The 20,753-nt window shown below is 44.0% G+C and overlaps 1 protein-coding gene across 14 annotated transcripts in view; it reads left to right on the top strand.

Moving 5' to 3' along the window:
• The window catches only part of LOC137789202 (neurexin-1a-like), a 54,148-nt gene that overhangs the window by 18,464 nt on the left and 14,931 nt on the right, over positions 1–20,753 (top strand). For 5 of the 14 annotated variants that reach the window (XM_068582509.1, XM_068582505.1, XM_068582510.1 and 2 more), the window contains 13 exons: positions 2,169–2,470; positions 3,529–3,552; positions 5,572–5,733; positions 7,664–7,735; positions 8,047–8,271; positions 8,861–9,008; positions 9,849–9,979; positions 10,347–10,599; positions 14,355–14,558; positions 15,675–15,701; positions 18,579–18,701; positions 19,092–19,473; positions 19,843–20,033. In XM_068582509.1, coding sequence (XP_068438610.1) covers positions 2,169–2,470; positions 3,529–3,552; positions 5,572–5,733; positions 7,664–7,735; positions 8,047–8,271; positions 8,861–9,008; positions 9,849–9,979; positions 10,347–10,599; positions 14,355–14,558; positions 15,675–15,701; positions 18,579–18,701; positions 19,092–19,473; positions 19,843–20,033 — 2,244 coding nt within the window. The remainder of the gene's footprint in view (positions 1–2,168; positions 2,471–3,528; positions 3,553–5,571; positions 5,734–7,663; positions 7,736–8,046; positions 8,272–8,860; positions 9,009–9,848; positions 9,980–10,346; positions 10,600–14,354; positions 14,559–15,674; positions 15,702–18,578; positions 18,702–19,091; positions 19,474–19,842; positions 20,034–20,753) is intronic. The other 9 variants (XM_068582517.1, XM_068582516.1, XM_068582513.1 and 6 more) reach the window with 3 other exon arrangements.

Here is a 20,753-nt window from a genome sequence, read left to right as displayed (position 1 = left end):
GCACCAAATATGCATTTCGGTGCCTGATGTGTATGTGTGTGTGCGTGTGTGTGTGTGTGTGCGCCCATTGTTGTTGTTGCGGGCCAGAGCATCCAGATCGATGCAGATGCTTTATGTGCTCCTGTCTGGTCTAATGACACGTCTGTAAATTAGCAACAGAATGGCGGCGCGGCACACTGAAACCTAATGGCACCTCTGTAAATTACAGCTAGAATGCTGCTGGACGGCTGCGTGTGTTCTCATTGTGAACAACTTGGCTCACTCCGCCACCTCATCTACATTTGTCTACGTGTCTGCTTGTGTTCGCATTTGTGGCTGTTCTTTCCGTGTGTGTGAGTCTGCTTGTGTTTTTTGTGTGTCCCCCTCCTTCTCCTCGCTCTCGTTCCTCTCAGTAAAGACTAGCCCGAGGCCCTGAGTTGGTAATAGCTTTTCTGACAGCAATACACCAATATTTACAGAGACCAGCACCCACCCACACCCCTGCCGCACATTTCATGCACACATAAAAAAGCCTATATTTTTTCGCACACATTCACATACTTGAATACAAGTTCCACACACTTATTTTTATTTATTTTTTTTTTTTTAGGCATGCACACACACACACTTAATTAACATGCTGGGAGCGAAGGCATTGCACACTAGGGGGAACTCACACACATGCTGGCATACAACTTGTTGTTTCTCACTCATATACTGGCATTCGCACTTTTTTTTTCATGCAACAGAAGCAAAGAAAGACAATTTGCCACGATTGCTCTTTGAATTGTGATATATTCTCACTTTTTCCTTCTCATTATTCTCCCCGTGTTATATTCACTCAAGTGCGGCCAATTCCATTTCAGCGCTTTTCTCTCTGCCTCTCACTACCTTAATAACCTATTACACTTCAGTCTATTCATTATGTGGCAGCCCCCTGCCCCCCATCATTCCCTCCCCATCCACTCCAGCGGTTCCTCACCAAGTGTCTGTCATCTCCAGCCTGACCTAGTGTGCGTGCGTTAAATTCCCCTCTGTTCTCCTCATTATAGTGAACTACAAGTTTATGCCAGAGGCTCCACGAAGCAGAGAAAAGGAGGCCAACTAGGCGCGGCGTGAATGGTGGCGTGAAGCTTAACGAGAGGTGTGAGAGCTATAGGGATGGTGGTGAAGAGAGTGGTAGAGCGGATGCGGAGGAAGGGTGACGCTTAGGGGGGGAAGGAGACAGATAATGTTGTCCCTGCTTTTGCATGCCAGCACAATAGTATGATCATTTGTTCGCAGATGTGTGTGTAGGTGTGCATATTTGTTCCTCTGCTGGCTTCCAAGTAAGACTGTGTATATCTGTGAGAATAGGCGTGAGAGAGTAGATAAGAGAGTGTGAGCTTAAGGATGATGGATTGCAAAACCTTGGTCTAGTGTCCTTGGGGGTCACTCAGTGTGTGCAAGGTAAGTAGCCATTGGCTGTCTGCTTCTTATTCTGAATTGTAATTGGCCATTCCCGCCCGCTTCGGCTGCCACGACGCTTACAGGCTGCCGTTCGCCATCTTCATTCTTCTCGGAAAACCTTTTCCGACCTCTACTGCTACCGCGCATACATACATACATACATACATACATACATACATACGCAGACATACACATTCTGGCTTTTGACGAACATCACGAAATGAGCCATGTTGTCAAACAAGACCACAACACTTCGGACTGCCAGCACAGCTGTTCTCTCACAAGGGAGGATGGCAGGTTTCATAACGAGTTTGGAACGCTACAGACTCACGACTGTCTCTCTCACATCCACACTGTTTAATCTCCAACCCACATGAGTGATCAAAGCTTGTTTACACACCACTCCATGTACGATTAGAGGTATGGAAGGAAGTGTCTCTTCCAAGTGCTGGCATCAGTGCGGCTTTGCTTGACAATAACAACATTTTCGGCATCTTGAACAATATGTTTTGTACCGCACATCCAAATCAAATTTTACCAGGCCCAGCAGAGCTTTGTTTTACTCGGCTGGCTCTGATGAACACCCACCATTTTATCATCTTTGAGCAGTGTGGGAAGAAGCAATGTAGCTTGGATACTGTAGTCATCATTATAATAATGTTCAACAAGAGTTTAATGGTTCCACACTTCTTTGTTCTTCCTCCCTGTTTCCCTCTTCCGCCTCTCCCTTCCTGTCTCAGCTCGCGAGGAGTATGTCGCCACCTTCAAGGGCTCTGAGTACTTCTGCTACGACTTGTCGCCCAACCCCATCCAGTCTAGCAGCGATGAAATCACGCTCTCCTTCAAGACGCTGCAACGCAACGGCCTGATGCTTCATACCGGCAAGTCAGCCGACTACGTCAACCTAGCACTGAAGAACGGAGCCGTGTCACTTGTCATCAACCTCGGCTCCGGGGCCTTCGAGGCCTTGGTGGAGCCCGTCAACGGCAAGTTCAACGACAACTCCTGGCACGACGTCAAGGTCACCCGCAACCTGAGACAGGTAACCAGACAGACAGGAGGTGGAGGAGGGAGCGGCCGAGCAAACGGGAGAGGAGAGGAGATATAAAAGAGGATGGATATTGATAAGCCTTGGAGAAGAAAGACGCAGATGGTCATAGGGAGGGATAAAAAAAGATGGCAAGTTGTAGAATAAGGAGTGGCTGGACGCATGCTTGGATTTCCGTCAGTGATGAAATTATTGGAAATCAGTGGTAAATTGATAATTTTGATGAGTCTTTTATCAAGCAAAATTTGTCAACCATTTGCTTGTTTCATCTCGTCTATTATGTAAGGAGTTTCAGTTTTCCTCGTTTTTTTATGTTGTAAATTGAATATCTTTGGGTTTTGGGACATTTTGTTGGACCAAACGAGAATGTGTACTGACGAAATTATTATTATTTTGAAACTAATTAGTCAGAAATGAAAATGGTTCTTAGTGGCAACGTTATTTATAATTCCTTGTTAAATAGTTTCAGTATTTATCTGACTTTGGTGAACCACAGTGACGGCTGCAGATGTTTCAGGGGCTGTGGGCAGCAGGAAAGACTTTAGTCTGCAGCAAGAAACTAATTAATGTAGAAGCTACGGTCAGAGGTCTGTTGACCATCTGCAGTGATGCTGCGGTAGGAAGAAAATACCTGAGGTTTTGGTCTTAGTTTACAGTGGGTTAACCACCAGACCAGCACTGCTTTCAGCTATAGGTGAGTGATTTTTCAATTGTGTGTGTCTGTGTGTGTGTTGTGTGTGAGTGTGTGAGGGTGTGAGAGTGTGAACTAGAGAACATTGAGGGTCACTAGCACTCAGGTGCTTGTCACCTACCTGTGCCCTGCCTCTACCGTTTGCCTGTTTGTACTAACTTTACTAACCTGCTAGTGAAACTAACTAACCACCATCCATGGAATGATTCATTTTACTAACCTAACCTGTGCCCTTCTCCTAGCGAAACCACTCCAACCAACCTACTAACCACACCAGAGGCCTTCTAGCTTTCCTTTTTTTGTTCCCGAAGTTGTTCTGTTCACAGTTTTTTGCTTTCCTTTCTCCCCCTCTCCTACAAAGCACTCAGGCATTGGACACGCTATGGTAAACAAACTCCATTGTTCGGTAGATATCATTCTAATTGTTTCTTAGTTTGGGTTTGCCCCGTGTCTATTTCCTTTTGAACCATAGACTTCAAAACTAAACCACTAAAAGGATAAATGCGGTTGGTAATCTTTTACGCTTAAAAAGCCCCGCCCCCCTCCTTGCCAACCACTTTTTTTTCTCTTTAAACCCCCCCCCTTCCCCTTTCTCTACCGTTTTTTTCACCCCATCTCTCTGTGAATGACATGTAGGCGTGTACTGATTGGCTCATCCCTCACCTGCACGCAAATGGCGAGCACCCCCCTTCATGCATGGCGTGACTCAGAAACCCTTCCTCTCTCTGATTGGTCCATAAAATGGATAGAGAGTTTCCTTCTCCCAACTTTTTTTTATCTCTCTTTTTCTTATTTGGATTTTCATTCCTCCACTCTGCCACTGCATGCTCTTCATGGTGCCACTGATTCATCCTGTCCTCAGTTTTTGTATCTCCTGTGTCCTCCTCTTTGCCAGAGGTTGCATGCAGAGAGAGGAACAGGCTGCATGTCTTTATATATATATATATATATATATATATATATATATATATATATATATATATATATATACACATGTATGTTCGTATGTGTACATGTGGAATGAGCCCTAACCCATCTAACACCTGTGCGTGCGTGTACATCAATATGTGTGTGTGTTTGTTCACGTGTCATATCATTCGGACTCGCTGATCTAACAAACCTCCCCCAGACCATAAACTAACCAACTAACACCATCATCACAACTCACCCGTACAACACAGCAAACATAACATATCATTACAACTACTAACAGCATTGACACCATTAACCCTAACCTCAGTAACCCAACACAGCTTGGCCTGACACAAGTAGCACTACTGTGGCTGCCAGCAGTGCAACAACTAACATCTACTAACAAGTATATAGTACTAACACCTACTGAAAAGCACGATGAAGCCTGCGGAGACTTTACTAACACCTGCCTGGCTGGGCGAGTTTGCCCGGCAATGATAAGCACCTTCAGTGAGAGGAGCCTTACTGTAGATGGAAAATAAAAAACTCACAACCTTTATGGGCAGTTGAACATGGTCAGTAATGTACTGTAGAATATCAGGGTGATAACATACCACTAACTTTGACTTATGTGTGACAGGAACAGGAACCAGTGCAGGCTAAAAGCCCCATACAGGCTATTATGCAGCAGAATGGGCTGGTTAGATTATAAGAGTACCAGCATCAGGTTCACTTTAGGTGGAGCATTAAGGCAATTTGTTAGTATATTAGGAAGTCATTCTGCATCTTCCACTTCAAAGATAAAATGGCTTAGAGTCTGTGGCAGACACATAGGGAGGAAAACGTTTAATGTCAAGGTTGAATTAGCGGACATAGAAGATGTAGATCGCCTTTTAATGCAACGTTGCACAAATCATGTTGGTTTAGTCTGTTTAGGAAAGTCGGTGCAATGCAGGGACAGAATGACAGACTTGTTTTGAAGTTTGGGTGCGAAGACTCACCGGCCACCAGTGGTGGCACTGAAGCTTCGGGGATCAGTGAATCTTTGTTAATCACTTACAGGATCTAGTTTGTTATTCTAAGCAATAGACTGAGACAGATTGAAGCAGGCAGACCACATGGTCTGGTCCCTGTTAGAGTGCACAAGAGGTAGAAGGGGCTACTGAGTGTTTTACTACCTGTGAGCAGAGTGAGCGAGTGCCATTTGGCAGTAAATAGCAACATATTGCTAATGTCAGTAATACCAGCAAAGGTGAGAGGCAGCACTACTCCATGACACCACACAATTAGCACTGATCCACACCAAAACAATGTCCCAACAACACAAGTAGCCAATTTCCCAAACCAATCAGGCCTTCTTCCCACCACAATGCATATACATTGGTTACCAGAGTAACGGGGGCTAATTTGGCTGGTCAGCGCCTAGCTAGCGCTTAGCGCTGCTTTTGGTGTGAGTATATAGCGTGTCCTTTCCCTGTGCTTTGTTGTGTAGGTGACCATCTCTGTGGACGGCATCCTGACCACCACGGGCTACACGCAGGAGGACTACACCATGCTGGGCTCTGACGACTTCTTCTACGTGGGAGGGAGCCCCAGCACCGCCGACCTGCCCGGTTCTCCAGTCAGCAATAACTTCATGGGCTGTCTCAAAGAGGTGGGATGTTTGCGTGATGCACGCAAATGACACGTTAGACAAACTAGCACTAGATTAGTTTTCCCCGTATACTGCAAAAAGGCAAATGTTTGCAAAATCACAGAGATTAGTCATACTGCTCTATATCTGACTGTGAACTACAATTTGCTCAGAATTATTTAATTAGAGAGAATTTAGACTGAATGAGCTGCTGATATAATCTGTACGTGATCATTTCTTCACAATGTAATTCGACTGAAAGAGATTGAATAGAAATATTTAATTAGTTCATACACTCATGCAGCAGAGATTTTTTTTCATACTTTCAAGTTTGAAAACTCTCATATCTTCTTTTTCTCTTACTTTCTTACTTTATTTCTTCCTTCCCGTCACACATCACGCCAACATTTGACACACATTATCTTATAAAGTGTGCACACACACACACACGTACACACCAATGCGTCCACTTGGCACACACCCTCCCCAGCATCAGAGAGAATCAGTGATGAGTGTCGTTGAGGGAGACGATACAGCACTAAGCACTAACATGCTAATTAGCTACGCCACAGAGATGCTCCATCCATCCGCTGTTCTTGAAATGGGCCACAACACTACAACAACAAAAAAACTTGCATGACACAGTGAGGAAAACGCACTAATGCACTTACACATACGCATGAACACGATTTTAGTGCACACAGACGTGTGCATGCGCATACATGTGCTGGAATGAACAATTATCCTCACCAAAGCACACACAGACAAAAATATTCAAGCCCAAATAAACTCACATATGCACACACAGCACCTGATACAACAGCAACACTCACAAACACATCGTCACACCCATTATATACACACACAGCCTGAGTCTTCCTTTCAGTCACACAGACTCACGCAGAGGCATAAACAAACAACCAAACAAGCCGACAGATGATGTGCCAAACAGAGAGCTATCTGTATCAGTGGTGAATGCGCTCTGTGTTGCTTCATTAAGACTGATGGCGTTTAAACGAGGCTGCCGCTGTCATAGTGAACCCTCCACTGGCACATTTACATATTTAATACGATGATATGATAATCCGTGTGAGCAAATTAAGATGTATGCAGTGAATCACGCGCATGAGCGAACGTGGCTGGAACAATTTTGTGCATTTGGTGCGGCGCAGACACACTCACACATACACTCACACATGCGTTAACACCATTTCGCACATTTGCAGCACTTTTATTGAAGAATTGCACTCATTGCCCTACACACAGACACAAAAGCACATGATATACAAATAAATTTAAAACAGAGGTGAAAAGCCAGTACAGCGAGGACATTTTGTGATGTTGCAGAGTTGCTCACAGGTCATAGAAAGAGGTCTGGATTAATAAAGCCGAGCCTGTGTGCGCCCGTCTCTCTCAACATCAAAATGCTCGGCACAAGCACACTCTTTACACTCTCTGCTGCTCAGTCAGAGAGCGTACTGTGTCAGGGAAAGGAAAGAGAGAGAAACAGAAAAGGGCAGAGGAGAGAGAGAGAGAGAGAGAGAGAGAGAGAGAGAGAGAGTTAAAGTGTTTCTGCAAGTGGCACGGACGAATAGGAGTTGAGATGAGGCTGGAGTGACTCGCTGCTTTTAAGGTTGTCACTTTCATATAAAAACACTTTAAAAAAGATGTTATCTGAGTTGAAAGATTAATGGATGTCTGGTCATATTTTAGGTGCCTTGTTCCCTCTTTATCTTTTCAGCATTCTCTTTTTTTCTGACTTCTAAAAAGGTTGATCAAAGTGTGTCTTGTTATTTTTGCTTGTCTCAAAGGTTAAATAAAGAAAAAAAGACAATATTCCAATTCTCTGACACAATATTTAAATACAGTACGGTACATTTAACAAAAGGCTCCTTTTTTTTAATCCAAAGGCGAATTAAGGTGTCATTCTTTTCCCTTAAATCATCTCAAGGTGGTGTACAAGAACAATGATGTAAGGTTGGAGCTGTCTCGACTGGCTAAACAGAGAGACCCAAAGATTGAGGTAAGTACTTTCAACATCATGTACAACATTATCCTCTTTTATACTGAGCACAGAGATCATTTTGGCCTCTTGTCAGGCTCTGTGATATTTGTACTGTAGGAATTTTAAGTAAATGGGATTATATTTTCGAGAGGTAGCCCCAAGCTTTGATCTTTTAGTCCGTTTACACCTGGAAACAACTGGCTTCATTTCAATCCCAGGCTACAAAGGAACCATTTTGGTCTTGATGTTCACTGGGCATCAGTTTAACACAGCATTTTTTAAAAGCTTGAACCCCTAAAGATTTTTTGTTTTTCTTCTTCCTGCCGCAGGTAAGTGGGGTGGTGTCCTTTAAGTGCGAGAGTGTGGCCACGCTGGACCCCGTGACCTTTGACACCCCCGAGTCCTTCGTGGCACTGAGCAAGTGGTCAGCGAAGAAAGCCGGATCGATCTCGTTTGACTTCCGGACCACAGAGCCAAATGGGTTGATGCTTTTCAGCCATGGCAAACCGCGGCAGCAGCAACGCAAGGATCCACGCACGCCTCCTACACTCAAGGTGAAAAATAGATATATATTAGGCACAGTAATGCTTTGAGCTAAATGTGAAGAAGATCAGCATTGTTCACGATGACAACGCGAGCATGCTGATATCACAATGTTAATCATGTTCATCATCTTAGTTTGATGTGTTAGTATGCCAACATTTGCTAATTAGCACTACACCCAATGTCCAGCTAAGGCTGATGGGAATGTAGGTATTTGACTCTGAATATCTGAATATCTGTACAAAATTGAATAGCATGTTTTATTATTTTGGTAAATTTGGCAATTGAAAGCAAAACCTTTATGCACTGAAAATCTAAAATATTACATGGTTGAAAGCCTGATTGTCCCTGAATTTCAAATTGGGTTGGATCTCCAGAATTAAGATAATATAGGAATCCACAATCCTCACAAGTCCAATGTAGTTGTCAAAAGTGCATCCTAGTCTTTACTACAATTAAAAGGGATGGCACAAAGAACCTGATTATAAATTGTTAAACTCTAACCCCAATCACCTTATTGTAATGTGCAGCTATATATTGACAGCCATCAACATGTCTGCTTTATTCAGAATATTAATACCTTGTGTGTTTGACTTGCAGGTGGATTTCTTCGCCATTGAGATGCTAGATGGGCACCTGTACCTGCTGCTGGACATGGGCTCGGGAACCACCAAGACCAAGGCTATGGACAGAAAGGTCAACGACGGAGAATGGTATCATGTGGACTTCCAGAGGGACGGACGCTCAGGTACACTCACAGCTCTCTCAGCTCTCACGCTAACCCTGACCACCGAGGGTGAAATGGAGGAGGTGGAGGATTATGAGTAGGCGAGTTTGTACTTCAGCATTTTATAGTAAGCACGAGGCTAGCGAGGCCAAGCGGCTGTTGCCACCTGTCTGGTGTCTGAATTTGATTCAAACTGGGCTGTAAGGGTCCTATGCAAACCAGTTTTAACACAATTGATATACAGTAGCACTATCAAATTCATTATAATGTGGTATTACGATAACACTGACACACTTCTTTTTCATGCTGCTAGCCATGCTTCCTGTGGGTTGATGCATAAAACATACTCACACAATGCCTATTGTTGTTCCTTCTCATATGTATTCTATCATGGTCGTTTGAATATATGAGCCAAATGTACAGCATCAGGATTTTTAATGTTTTTCATCCTAATACCGATATAATTATAGTTTTCATGCCAGTGTTAATTACTGTCGAGAAAACCCGCAGTAGCAGCAGCTGACAATCTTCTCAGTGGGGCTCTTGTTCGTTTACTGTAACTGTTCCAACGTCTAAAAAGAGATGATTAATTATTTATTGGAGAAAAAATGTTGGACATAGCACTTTTAACCCTGCATGGACTAAAAGCAGCTAACCGATGAGTATGGCCAGTGAAGTTTCATTCTATTGCTCCTGATTAGAGAAGTAATGAGTGGTGGTGATGATGAAGGAGGAGTAGAAAGACGGGGGGAAGGATGATGATGATAAAGATGATGATGGTAGTCATAATGGTGGTGGTGGTGATGAGGACGTTCACATTGAAGGTCATCATGATCACTGAAGTTGATTTGACGTCTCCAGGAACCATCTCCGTGAACAGTGTGAGAACAGCGTACACGGCTCCGGGTGACAGCGAGATCCTGGACCTGGATGAGACTTTGTACCTCGGAGGACTACCGGAAGACCGCGCTGGACTCATTTTCCCTACAGAGGTGTGTGTGCGTGTGTGTGTGTCAGTTAATTAATTGATTAATGACTCGACAGAAAACTAACCGTTAAGTCATCTTCCAAAGTTCTGGTTTCAGCTTCTGAAATGGTGGAATTTGTCATATATAGTAAGAGTAAAGAGGATTTTGGACTTTCTTTTGCTTTTATAGAGCAAACAATGATTAATTAATTCGGAAAATAATCCTTAGTTGCAGTTTAATATACTAAGTACCTCTAACCCTATATATTCAATGTGTGTTGAAGAAGCTACTTGATTTGATATGACTTAATTTTCCAACCAATTGCCGCAAAATGTGGTCAAATTCCTTTCCTTCATGTGAAACTGCTCAACACTGGTGACGTCTTCCTCAGGTGTGGACGGCTCTGTTGAATTACGGTTACGTTGGCTGCATCAGAGACCTGTTTGTGGACGGGCAGAGCAAAGACATCCGGCGACTGGCCGAGGCCCAGAGAGCGGTGGGGGTGAAGCCCTCGTGCTCGAAAGAGCCGCCCAAGCAGTGCCTGTCCAATCCTTGCCAGCACAACGGCGTCTGCAGGGAGGGCTGGAACCGCTACGTCTGCGACTGCTCTGGGACGGGATACCTGGGACGGTCCTGTGAGAGAGGTGAGAATGACATGGCGGGAGGGCGCAGAGGAAAAGGGCGAGAATAACACTTTGGCAGCTTGTGTAGTAATTGGGAATTATTGCTCAACTCACAATAGAGATGAGTAAGCTGGCTGATCACAGTCACCATCCCGCAACATTTTGTGAAAAATAAATAATATGTCATGATGCAAAATACAGTCATAATGACAGCTTTCTCATTCGCTTTTTGGCTTGAGAACATCGAATAATGCCAAAGAGATGAGCGACTGAAGACAGATGGTATGGTGTGAAAAGTTTTAAAGTCAGAAATAACCCATCAATCACTGACAATATGATTATCAGTTATATTGGGCGATAAAACTTTTACTTAAAATACCTTTATGTTGTGATTTTTTTTCCTTGAAAAGGTCAATCGTCATCTAGGTTATATCACTTAGTAGTTACTATGATGTGTGTTAGAAAAGTACCCTCATAAAGATTTATGGCAGATAAAAATGTGGCTAAACTATTGAAATAAAAAGGCTTGTTGAATGAGTTTAGGTAAGTTTATCCTTGGTGAGGAGAGAATAAGACGGTGAAAATGAAAAAGAGAGTGGTAGGTAATGTGGATATCGAAGAAAAAAAAAAAGGACAAGGACAAGATGAGGCTGCTTGTGAAACAAAAAATAATAATAATATTTTCTTTTATTAAAAAAACTAACATTTTCTGTGTGAAAATGGAAGTAGTATGGAGGAAGGTCAGGGAGAAAATCAAAGGGGTGAAGGGAAGAGGTGGGAAGAAGCAGAGCTGCAGACAGGTCTATCGGACTGTATGGATGTAGAGACTGGGAATCGATGGGAGAGGAAATGTGCAGAAAGCAGGGAGCAAGAGCTGTGACCGAGGAGGGTGGAACCACCGGGCCGGAACCGGCCATATGACAGCAGGTGAGGCGATGAGGAGGAATGGGAGATGGGAGTAGAGAGTCTTGCAGAAAAAGAGAGAGAGAGAGAGAGAGAGAGAGTTATGAGAAAAGGGTATGAATTCAGGCCAAGGGAGCGAAATTGAACGCAGGGAAGATTGTCAGAGGGACTGATACAGGCCTGTTGAAAGAAGCGAGATGGAGTCAGACAAGGAGAAGAGAAGAAATGTTGTTTGTGCCACAACTGCTGACGCGTCTCAAGCGATGATTGTACTATCATCTAACAGGAGATATAGGCACACACGCACGCACACTTTCTGAAAGGTGTTGATATGAAAATGTTTTATATCGGAGGACAAACATCCGCAGTGTATGTTTATCATAGCAATGCACCGTCTCCCTCTCTCTCTCTCTTTCTCTTAGCTCTGTCTTCCCTTCCGCTGTCTTTTTTCATTCCTCTCTGTGTGCATTGAGGGGTCACTAACTGGTGGTTCAGTGGATTAAAGGAAGCACAGATGGAGAAGCAGATGGAAAGAGTGATTGGCCGTGTTTACGCCTTCTACCTGCGGTTTTCTCCCTCTTTTTTTTTCTCCTCCCTCATTCTCTCTCTCTCTCTCTCGAACGCACACTCTCTCGCTCTCCTTTGTACCCCCTCTCTCTTCTTTAATGAACAAAGATGGTTGCCGCGCTCTGGCTCCAAGATGAATTTTTTATTTTGTAAAGAACAGTCACACACAGATTCCCAGCGACACATTTGTACAACACATTTTGACACATTTTCAGCTCTTTCCTCCTGCTCACTTGCTGTTCACACTGGTGGGTTATTATTTTTTGTATTGCTGTCCTGCTTTCTCTGAGGAAGCTCACTCCTGCCAAGAAAAAAAAAACAATGGATGAATTGTATACAAATGTCATCTGAACCCTACAAGGGGTAAAAGTTTGAGTCTCCTTTTTTTCAATAATAATACATTTTCAACTCGTTTTTCACAGTAAATTAAATTATCCATCTCCAAATAGGTATGGATAAGCCAAAATCAATATCAGTCATTACACAGTTGACCTTTACGCATCCCTCATTTGACTACAGTTCATATTGTGCTAAAGGTTTTCTGAAGATTTGCAAAAAATAAAATATTGGTACAACATAATATTAGGTCAGTCAAAGGTGTTGTATTTAAATGATTGATAATAATCAGAAAAAAAATGCATTTTTAATAAACAAATGATGAGTACTGAACAAGGTATGAAAGTTAGAAAATATTGTGGGTTTTGGTTCATGGTGTCATTAAAGGAATACTTTAACACACCCACATCATTTGTATAGCATTACTCACCCCGTGTTACTTTGAATTCTTGAAGAAAAGTTCTCACATGCCTCCTTGGTGAACGGAGAATCTAAAAAAGGAGAAAATAAACTACTGAAATAAAGGTTTAAAAAAAAATCAAAACATACAAGTTCTCTTAAATAATTCAAGATAACATGGGGTTAATAATTGATTTCCATTAGCATTCCTTTAACACCAATATAGATTCTTATACTTTATTTATTCTGTTTATGGCACATCTGGTGTGTGCTCCAGGTGTTAAATGACACGACGGTATGCAACACAGCCTGTGCGCTTTGCACTTTGTCTTCTTTTTTGGGAGGCATTAATGGGCTTCTGTACTTTCCTTCTCACCAACCCTCCGTGCTCTATTTGCCTGGTACTTGATCAGGTGCCGTGGTGAGGAAAATGTAGTCAGCTGTCTCCCTTATCGGAAATTTGTGCACGCGCGGGTATGTGTGTTTAGTGTGCTTCGGCGGGTGTATGTGTGGCTGTTAGTTATGTTATCTGTGATATAACAGGCCAACCACCTCTTTTTTTCCCTCAAGTTAATGAGGGTTCATTTACATTTCAGCCACAAGCTCTTCTCCCTCCTCCCCCTCTTTTCTCTCTGTCTTGCTCTGTCCCTATTTTCTCTCCCCCTGCTCTCACTTTACTAAACCCTCCTCTGTTCACACTTAAATTCACTCACTTATTCTGACATGCACGCACAAACACATACGCACACTATCTCTCTCTTTCCCTCCTTCTCAGCTCATCAGTATTCATGAGGCCTCCCTCTCTTCCTGTTCTCTTGTTTTTGCCTTGGCTCCAACTGTCTCCCACGGAAACAGGGAGAGCGAAAAGGGAGAGAAAGCAAAGGAGGACTGGAATAGAGAGATAGAAGAAGAAGGGTAGAAGAAGGAAGGGAGATAAAGACACAGAGACATGCAGAGAGTGTGTTTAGCTGTGTATGTAATTGGCCAATAAAATACCGGGTTCTCGGAGGTAAACAGTTTAGCGGTTGGGGATTGGCCCCAGCAGGTAGCAGGGAGAGAAGATTATGAATATGTAAATGAGTATGCAAAAGACATTAAAGCGGGATCACCTGAGCTTGTTACATTATGACTCCAGGGTCTGGGATGTCAGCGGCGGTGGCTAACACACTCACCGCCATGCATTCTGATTCAACCGGATAATAGGGGCCGGCCAACCAGCTGCGGCTATTTTTACATCTTATTTTGTGAGGGAGCGATGATGAATTCAGGCTGGAAAGTGATGGGCTGGTTTTCGTAGGAAGCAGAAGTTTTAATGTGACGCGGCGGAGGAACAACAACCACGCTGCAATCCACTTCGTCATATTTAAATCTGATTCACTCAACGTCAAATGTTCTTTTGTCTCCTCCCACCTCGTGTGTTTTCTCCTTGTCAATCCTGTCCGTCTCTTTCCCTACGTGTCCACCCACCTCGCTCTCCTCCACCGTCATCGCTTTCTTCCTCCGCTCTTCTTTCACTTTTTTGCCCATCCATTCGCTCCCCGTTCTGTTCTCCCTCTGTGCGTCTCGTACAGATGCGACTATCCTGTCCTACGACGGCAGCAAGTTTATGAAGGTGCAGTTGCCTGTGGCGATGCACACCGAGGCGGAGGACGTCTCGCTGCGCTTTCGCTCACAGCGGGCCTATGGCGTACTCATGGCAACCACGTCCCGAAACTCCGCAGACACCCTCCGTCTGGAGCTGGACGGCGGCCGCGTCCGACTCACTGTCAACCTAGGTACACACATGCACACAATTATGTGGATTTTCCAACGTAGTTTGATTACCTGCCAGGGGGAATGCAGCTGACACTGGCCTCTTGGCTATTTCTTGCATAGATGTCATTAAATGATGATTAATAATATATTATCCCTGGAAAGTAAATACACATCCTTATAATTCTTCCTGGTAATTATGCTCCACTGTTTACGCTAGAAATATCTTCAAGGGTTTTTACAGGTTTTGGCACATACAGCTTATCTTTGAGTAGACACATAAACATATGCAATTGAAGGTTAGTGGCATTGTTTGTTGCGTTGAACAGAGGGGTCAAGCCTCAAGCTGCATTCTCTGCTCACTCCCAGTGGACCTGTGCATCCCTAACACTTTCAACAATCAATGTGAATACTCACAAACTGTACAAACACACCCAAATAGTAAAAACTCCACACATAATTGCAACTGCTAAACACATTATCAGCCACACTCTCACATGAATTGATTACACGCTAACACACATAGACTAACAGAGGGATGTGCATGTGTTGGTCTCTGGTTGTCCGCAGCCGCGTCTTTTCTGTGGTTGACGCCACACGACACACCAAGGCATCATGGGTAAAAAAAAAAGAAGAAAGCAAAGTATAATAACGGGGCTAAATCTTCCGGACATTTTCCGGAGATTTGTGCTCTGGATGGGCGACAACAATTATGGGATGTGTTCGATGTCATCAGACAAACTGACACACATGACCCATCTCAGTCTCCTGGCGCTTATTGAGTGGTGACTGAAACTGTCGCTCAGGCCAGAGCAGCCAATGAGCACACTGCTCACGCTGGGACACACCGCTCTCCTTAACATGCTACCGTTCGATGTAAAGATAAACCAATCTCGATCCAGAGTTCACGCTTCATTGGCCATTCATCAAAGAAATTATATTTTGCGACACACTGTAAGAAAATACACGGTCCATCTTTAGGGCCTGTCACAAAGGAGAGTGTGTGTTTTCTCAGCAGTGTGTGTGTGTGTGCGTGTTTGTATATATGCGTGCAGGGTGTGTCGATGTGTGCGTCCCCAGGGGCGTGGAGAGTAAGTGTTTGTGTGCAGCATTAACCCTCTGCTCTGCTCTCCCTCCAGACTGTATCAGGATAAACTGTACAGCCAGTAAGTGATCCTCCATCTCACCTAACCCCTCCCCTTTTCCTCCCCAGTGTGTGTGTGTGTGTGTGTGTGCGTGTGCGTGTGTGTGCGTGTATGACTATTTCTCACTCGCTCTGTCTTGTCAGTCCATCTGATCATAATCCCTTATTCAACATATCTTTGTACCATGTGTTTGTGTGCTTATATATGTGTGTGGGTATGTGTGTGTGTGTTGGACAGGGGAGGTGCACATATGCGTGTTTGAGTCTGCATGTTCAGCTACACCACAGGAGTGGTGTGATTTTTGCTGAGGACCAGGGTTTTCCAGGTCGGCCATTTTAGCAAAGAAGGATAGACGGATAAGAAGTCGGTGGGGGTTAAGAGGAGGAGGGGGGAAAAGAAAGAGAAGAAGAGGGACATAAAAGGAGGGTGAGGTGTTTAGGTAAATTAGGTGTGTTGGATAGTGGGACTGGTGGATGAATGCAACCAAGAGCTTCGGGGTAATTACTTCTCCTTCATGCCAGAGACAAAAGAGGTGTTATCCCTCTGTACCTCGCTGTCGCACCTTCATCCCGACGTCTGTCTGCTTGCTTTCTTTGTTTTCTTGTTGTTCCTCTCTAAACTGTACATGAGGGATTTTTGTGTAGCGTTCCATTCAGCGTGTGCTTTTTGCATTCTGTCTGTTCTGCGCCCATCTTCATGTGTGTGTGTGTGTGTGTGTGTGTGTGTTTTCTGGGGTGTGTTATCCTGCGTGAGTGTGATTCCGTTAATGCTGCCGTGAGTGAAGCTGAATCCCTGATGAAGTTTAATTCCCTCACGTGGAGTTTCTCTCTGTCACGACCACGGAAAAAGAGAGAGAGAGAGCGAGGGAGAGAGAGACGAATGCTCTGTGACGGCGAAGAGGTGGTGAAATGGACGACTGCAGTTGCCATAGAAACCCTATTAGCCACGCAGCGCTGTTGCTATCCCGCATGTCTGTCGGCCAATTTTAGACCGGTTGTCTCAATGAACATTTAAGTAGGCAGCCACTTTTCTGGCACACCGTGTGCATACAATAAATTATACATCTGATATTCGAGGGGGGAAGAAAAAAAAATATTTAACAGCCAGGCGCCACTGAAACAGTCCACTCAGCAGTCAAATAAAAGCCTCGGCACGGGAGAGATTGGAGGCTTATCCGGCAGAAAAGCCATTTGTTATTTGGCGCTAATGAAATATGTAACGCTTTTTGTCACGTTGTTTTCATTATCCTGCTCTTATATTATCCACTCGCTTGTGTCGTCATTTGATTTTAATTGTATTTCCACTGTAGCAAACAGTCCATTCTGTTTGATTTGTCTCACATCGTTGTCTTTTGGTTTTGACGGCAGACCGTCTGCTGATCGCCACGGCGGTCGCTCGTAGCTTTACTTCAAACCAAGCTCTCTTCGCACTGACCCAAAATAGGTGTGTGTGTGTGTGTGTGTGTTTGTTGGCGTCTGTATTTGTGCCTTCCCAGGTTGACACAGATCACTGCCTCACTCTCACCACGGTCTGCTCGTTCTTTGAGTATTTGGTTACATATGCAAAAACACACACGCATTAACTCACACATACGTGCACATATTCTCTCCATCGCTCAGTGTAAGGCAGTGATCCATGGTAACAGGATGAGATGCTCATGCCCAAAGCACAGCTGAGTCTCCTCAGGGGAACCCTGTGTCCTCTCTTAACGCGCAACACACACTCTTTTAGCTTTACAACCCCTAACACATACACACATGCATTTCACACCGCCATGTCCATTTGGATTGACTTTTTGTATTATATTTGCGGGTCAAAATGCATGGCCTCTCTAACTCTCTACCTGTGTGTGTGTGTGTGTGTGTGTGTGTGTGCGTGTGTGTGTGTGTGTGTGCATATGTGCCTGCCTGCCTGCCTGAGTGATGTAGGCACGCTTGACATTTTCAGCAGCAGAATCCGTTCGGGTCAGTTTACTTCTCACCTCCCCCATCATTACCACCTATAGGTCACTGTAAGCAGACTCACTCGAACCAACTGGGCTTGGAGGAGGAAGGGGTGTGTGTGTGCGTGCGTGTGCGTGGTGTGCGTGTGGTGGGGGATGGTGGGTGTTATGTTCAAGGTTGGTGGGGTGCTTGTAGTGAGTAAGAGCAAGGGGACGCTGAGGTTTTGGGAACAGTCAGTCTGTCAAATGTGTGCAGTCAACTATGTGAAGATATGAGCTGGTATACGGGCAGCGAGAGAGACATCATAAGAGGACAGCTCAGCTTCTTTCATTCTGCTGCACATCAGCACCTTGGAGAGCTCCCCGGGACGTTCCAGCGTGTGTGTCTAGTGCCACCATGAGGCTCGTTGCAGGATTGCACTCTTGTGGAAAATAAAGAAAAGATCCTGCATGTGCACACAGGCTGATATACGGTATATGTTAGTTATGTGGGCGGTTGAGAAATCAAGGGGGTGCGAATGTTCTGTCTGTGCATATGTGGGTAGGTGGTCATCATGGCAGAGTGATCCGTCCACAGATGGATTGTCTCAGCGTGGGCCTGTTGTGACTCACAGTCTCCATCTTAGGAACCCATGGCATCCATTTATGTTAATCTTTCTGTCTGTTTTCGTCACGTCATCCGTCTCGCTGGCGTATCTGCAAAGTGACCTGTCTGTCTATCTGTGGAGAGAATGCGTTGACACGGAGGTGTTTGTCTCCCCAGGATATGTATGGTTCCTCCTTCCTTCTGCTATTTACCTCCATTCCCCCTCTCTCTGTCCTTACATTTTAATTCAACCTGCCTGGCTTCTTCTTCTCTGTCTCTGTCTCTGGATTTTTATATCTTCTGTCTCTCTCTATCTGTCTCTCTTCGCTTCTCTGTGCATTATGTTAACGGTGCTCTGGGCTATGTGTAGGTAAAGGCCCAGAGACCATCTTTGCGGGGTCGGGCCTCAATGATAATGAGTGGCACACGGTGAGGGTAGTCCGGCGTGGCAAGGGCCTCAAACTCACGGTGGACGACCTGCAGCCTGTTGAAGGTAATCACAGAAGCATTACCTTTACCCATTCTAGCTGTTTGCCAAATTATCTTGAGTCTGTGTTTAGACATCTCTGTGAAAATATTTTTGGATGATGAATTGCTGGCTGATTGTCTTTTTTGATTTATTGCTATAAGACCAACATTAAGGGTTTTATTTCTTTTTTAGAGAACATCTGTACCTGTGTAAGTGAAAATAATCATTCTGAATTATGACTGTAAACATAACTCCACTAGTATTTAAGTTGTAATTATAGTAATAGTGTCTGTTACATTTATTTCTAGCAGTCTGTCAGTTTTAGTTTTTGTCAGGCATCAGGATTAGTATTAGTTTTAGTATTGAAAAGTTCCACTTGAAGCCCTCACCTGTGAAGTTTACCCCCGCCACCAGGTCAGATGGCGGGCGACCACACCCAGCTGGAGTTCCACAATGTGGAGACGGGTATTGTGACGGAGAAGCGCTTCATGCCGGCCGTGCCCTCGAATTTCATCGGCCACCTTCAGGGCCTGACGCTGAACGGCATGCCCTACATCGACCTCTGCAAGAACGGCGACATCGACTACTGCGAGCTCAACGCCGTCATCGGCTATAAGAGCATCGTGGCCGACCCCGTCACGTTCCGCTCGCGCTCCAGTTTCGTCACGCTGCCCACGCTGCAGGCCTACTACTCCATGCATCTCTTCATGCAGTTCAAGACGACGTCACCCGACGGTCTCGTTCTCTTCAACAGGGGAGACGGCAACGACTTCATAGTGGTAGAGCTGGTTAAAGGGTGAGCTGATTGCGTAGTGTGCATGGTATTTACATTACATGAGTCAGTGCGATGTCTTCAATGGGAAATTAGAGTATGCCGTTTAAATATGTGTTCATGGATATGTTTGTATTGCATAAATAAATGAGAATGTTCCATATAGTCTGGGATTCAGTTAACGACCTTGATGAATAAAAAGAGAGGATTCTTGGCTGCAATATCAAATATGAAAAATGCACGAGTCAAGCTGCTTTTTTTCTACTCTTGTAATTACTTTTCTAGAAGACAGATTATAATGCCCTGAAGTATTTGACCCCGTGTTGTTCTTCATCATGAATACGATTAATTTGCCTTTTCTCTCCTCTTTCCTTTTTTTTGTTCCTTTTCTAGCTACCTACACTACATCTCGGACCTGGGCAATGGCGCACACCTGATCAAAGGCAACTCTAACAGTCCCCTAAATGACAACCACTGGCACAACGTGCACATATCCAGAGATACTAACAATCTCCATACAGTCAAGATTGACACCAAAGTCACCACGCAGACCACCATGGGCGCCAAGAACCTCGACCTAAAGGGTATGTATGAAAATTCAAGAAGTGATACCTCAGTTACTGTAGCCTAATAATCTGTATACAGTATGTATACATACTGTATACTGATTATTGCTGAAACGATTGCAAGAAAACTTTAACATTTTGGGAAATAAGCTTCATGAGTGCAAGATGAGAAGATTCATACTACTCTCATGTCTGTAGAGTAAATGAAAAAAAGCAACCAGCACCTCTAAAGCTCAATAATCAACAGGTTGTATGTTGTTTGTTTAATCCGTCCAAAATCTGAAATGTAAACATGACAATTTACGGTTTTACAGGGAGTTCTGTACTGTATTTCTTGACTAATGGACTAATGAGCTCAAGAGGCGGGTCCGTCTGACAGAGACAGAGCAAAGGCTCGCTACTTTCCTCAATTTCTGGTCCTAACCGTCCGCTGGCGGTACAGACACGAGAGTAGCAAAAACACCGAGTAGCAAAAGGGTGTATTTTCAAAAATGTCATATTATTCCATGGGCAAGAATTTACATAATATTTTCTTTATTAAAAAACAAAACATTATTCCAGCTTTAAAAGTTAGAATGTTTTGCCACTTTTCTGTGTTATTCATGAGTGTGAACTAAATATATGTGGGTTTGTAGCTGTTGGTCAAACAAAACAATCAATTGAAAGACTCTATTCAATATTATTTTAGCTTTTACGAACACATTTATCTTGTCATTTATAACTATGAATGAGGAAAAT

The sequence above is a fragment of the Clinocottus analis genome, unplaced genomic scaffold, assembly GCF_023055335.1.
Source record: "Clinocottus analis isolate CAN_PGR_092001 unplaced genomic scaffold, fCliAna1.0.p SCAF_19, whole genome shotgun sequence".
NCBI lineage: Eukaryota > Metazoa > Chordata > Actinopteri > Perciformes > Cottidae > Clinocottus > Clinocottus analis.
This window is presented reverse-complemented; position numbering and strand designations above follow the sequence as displayed.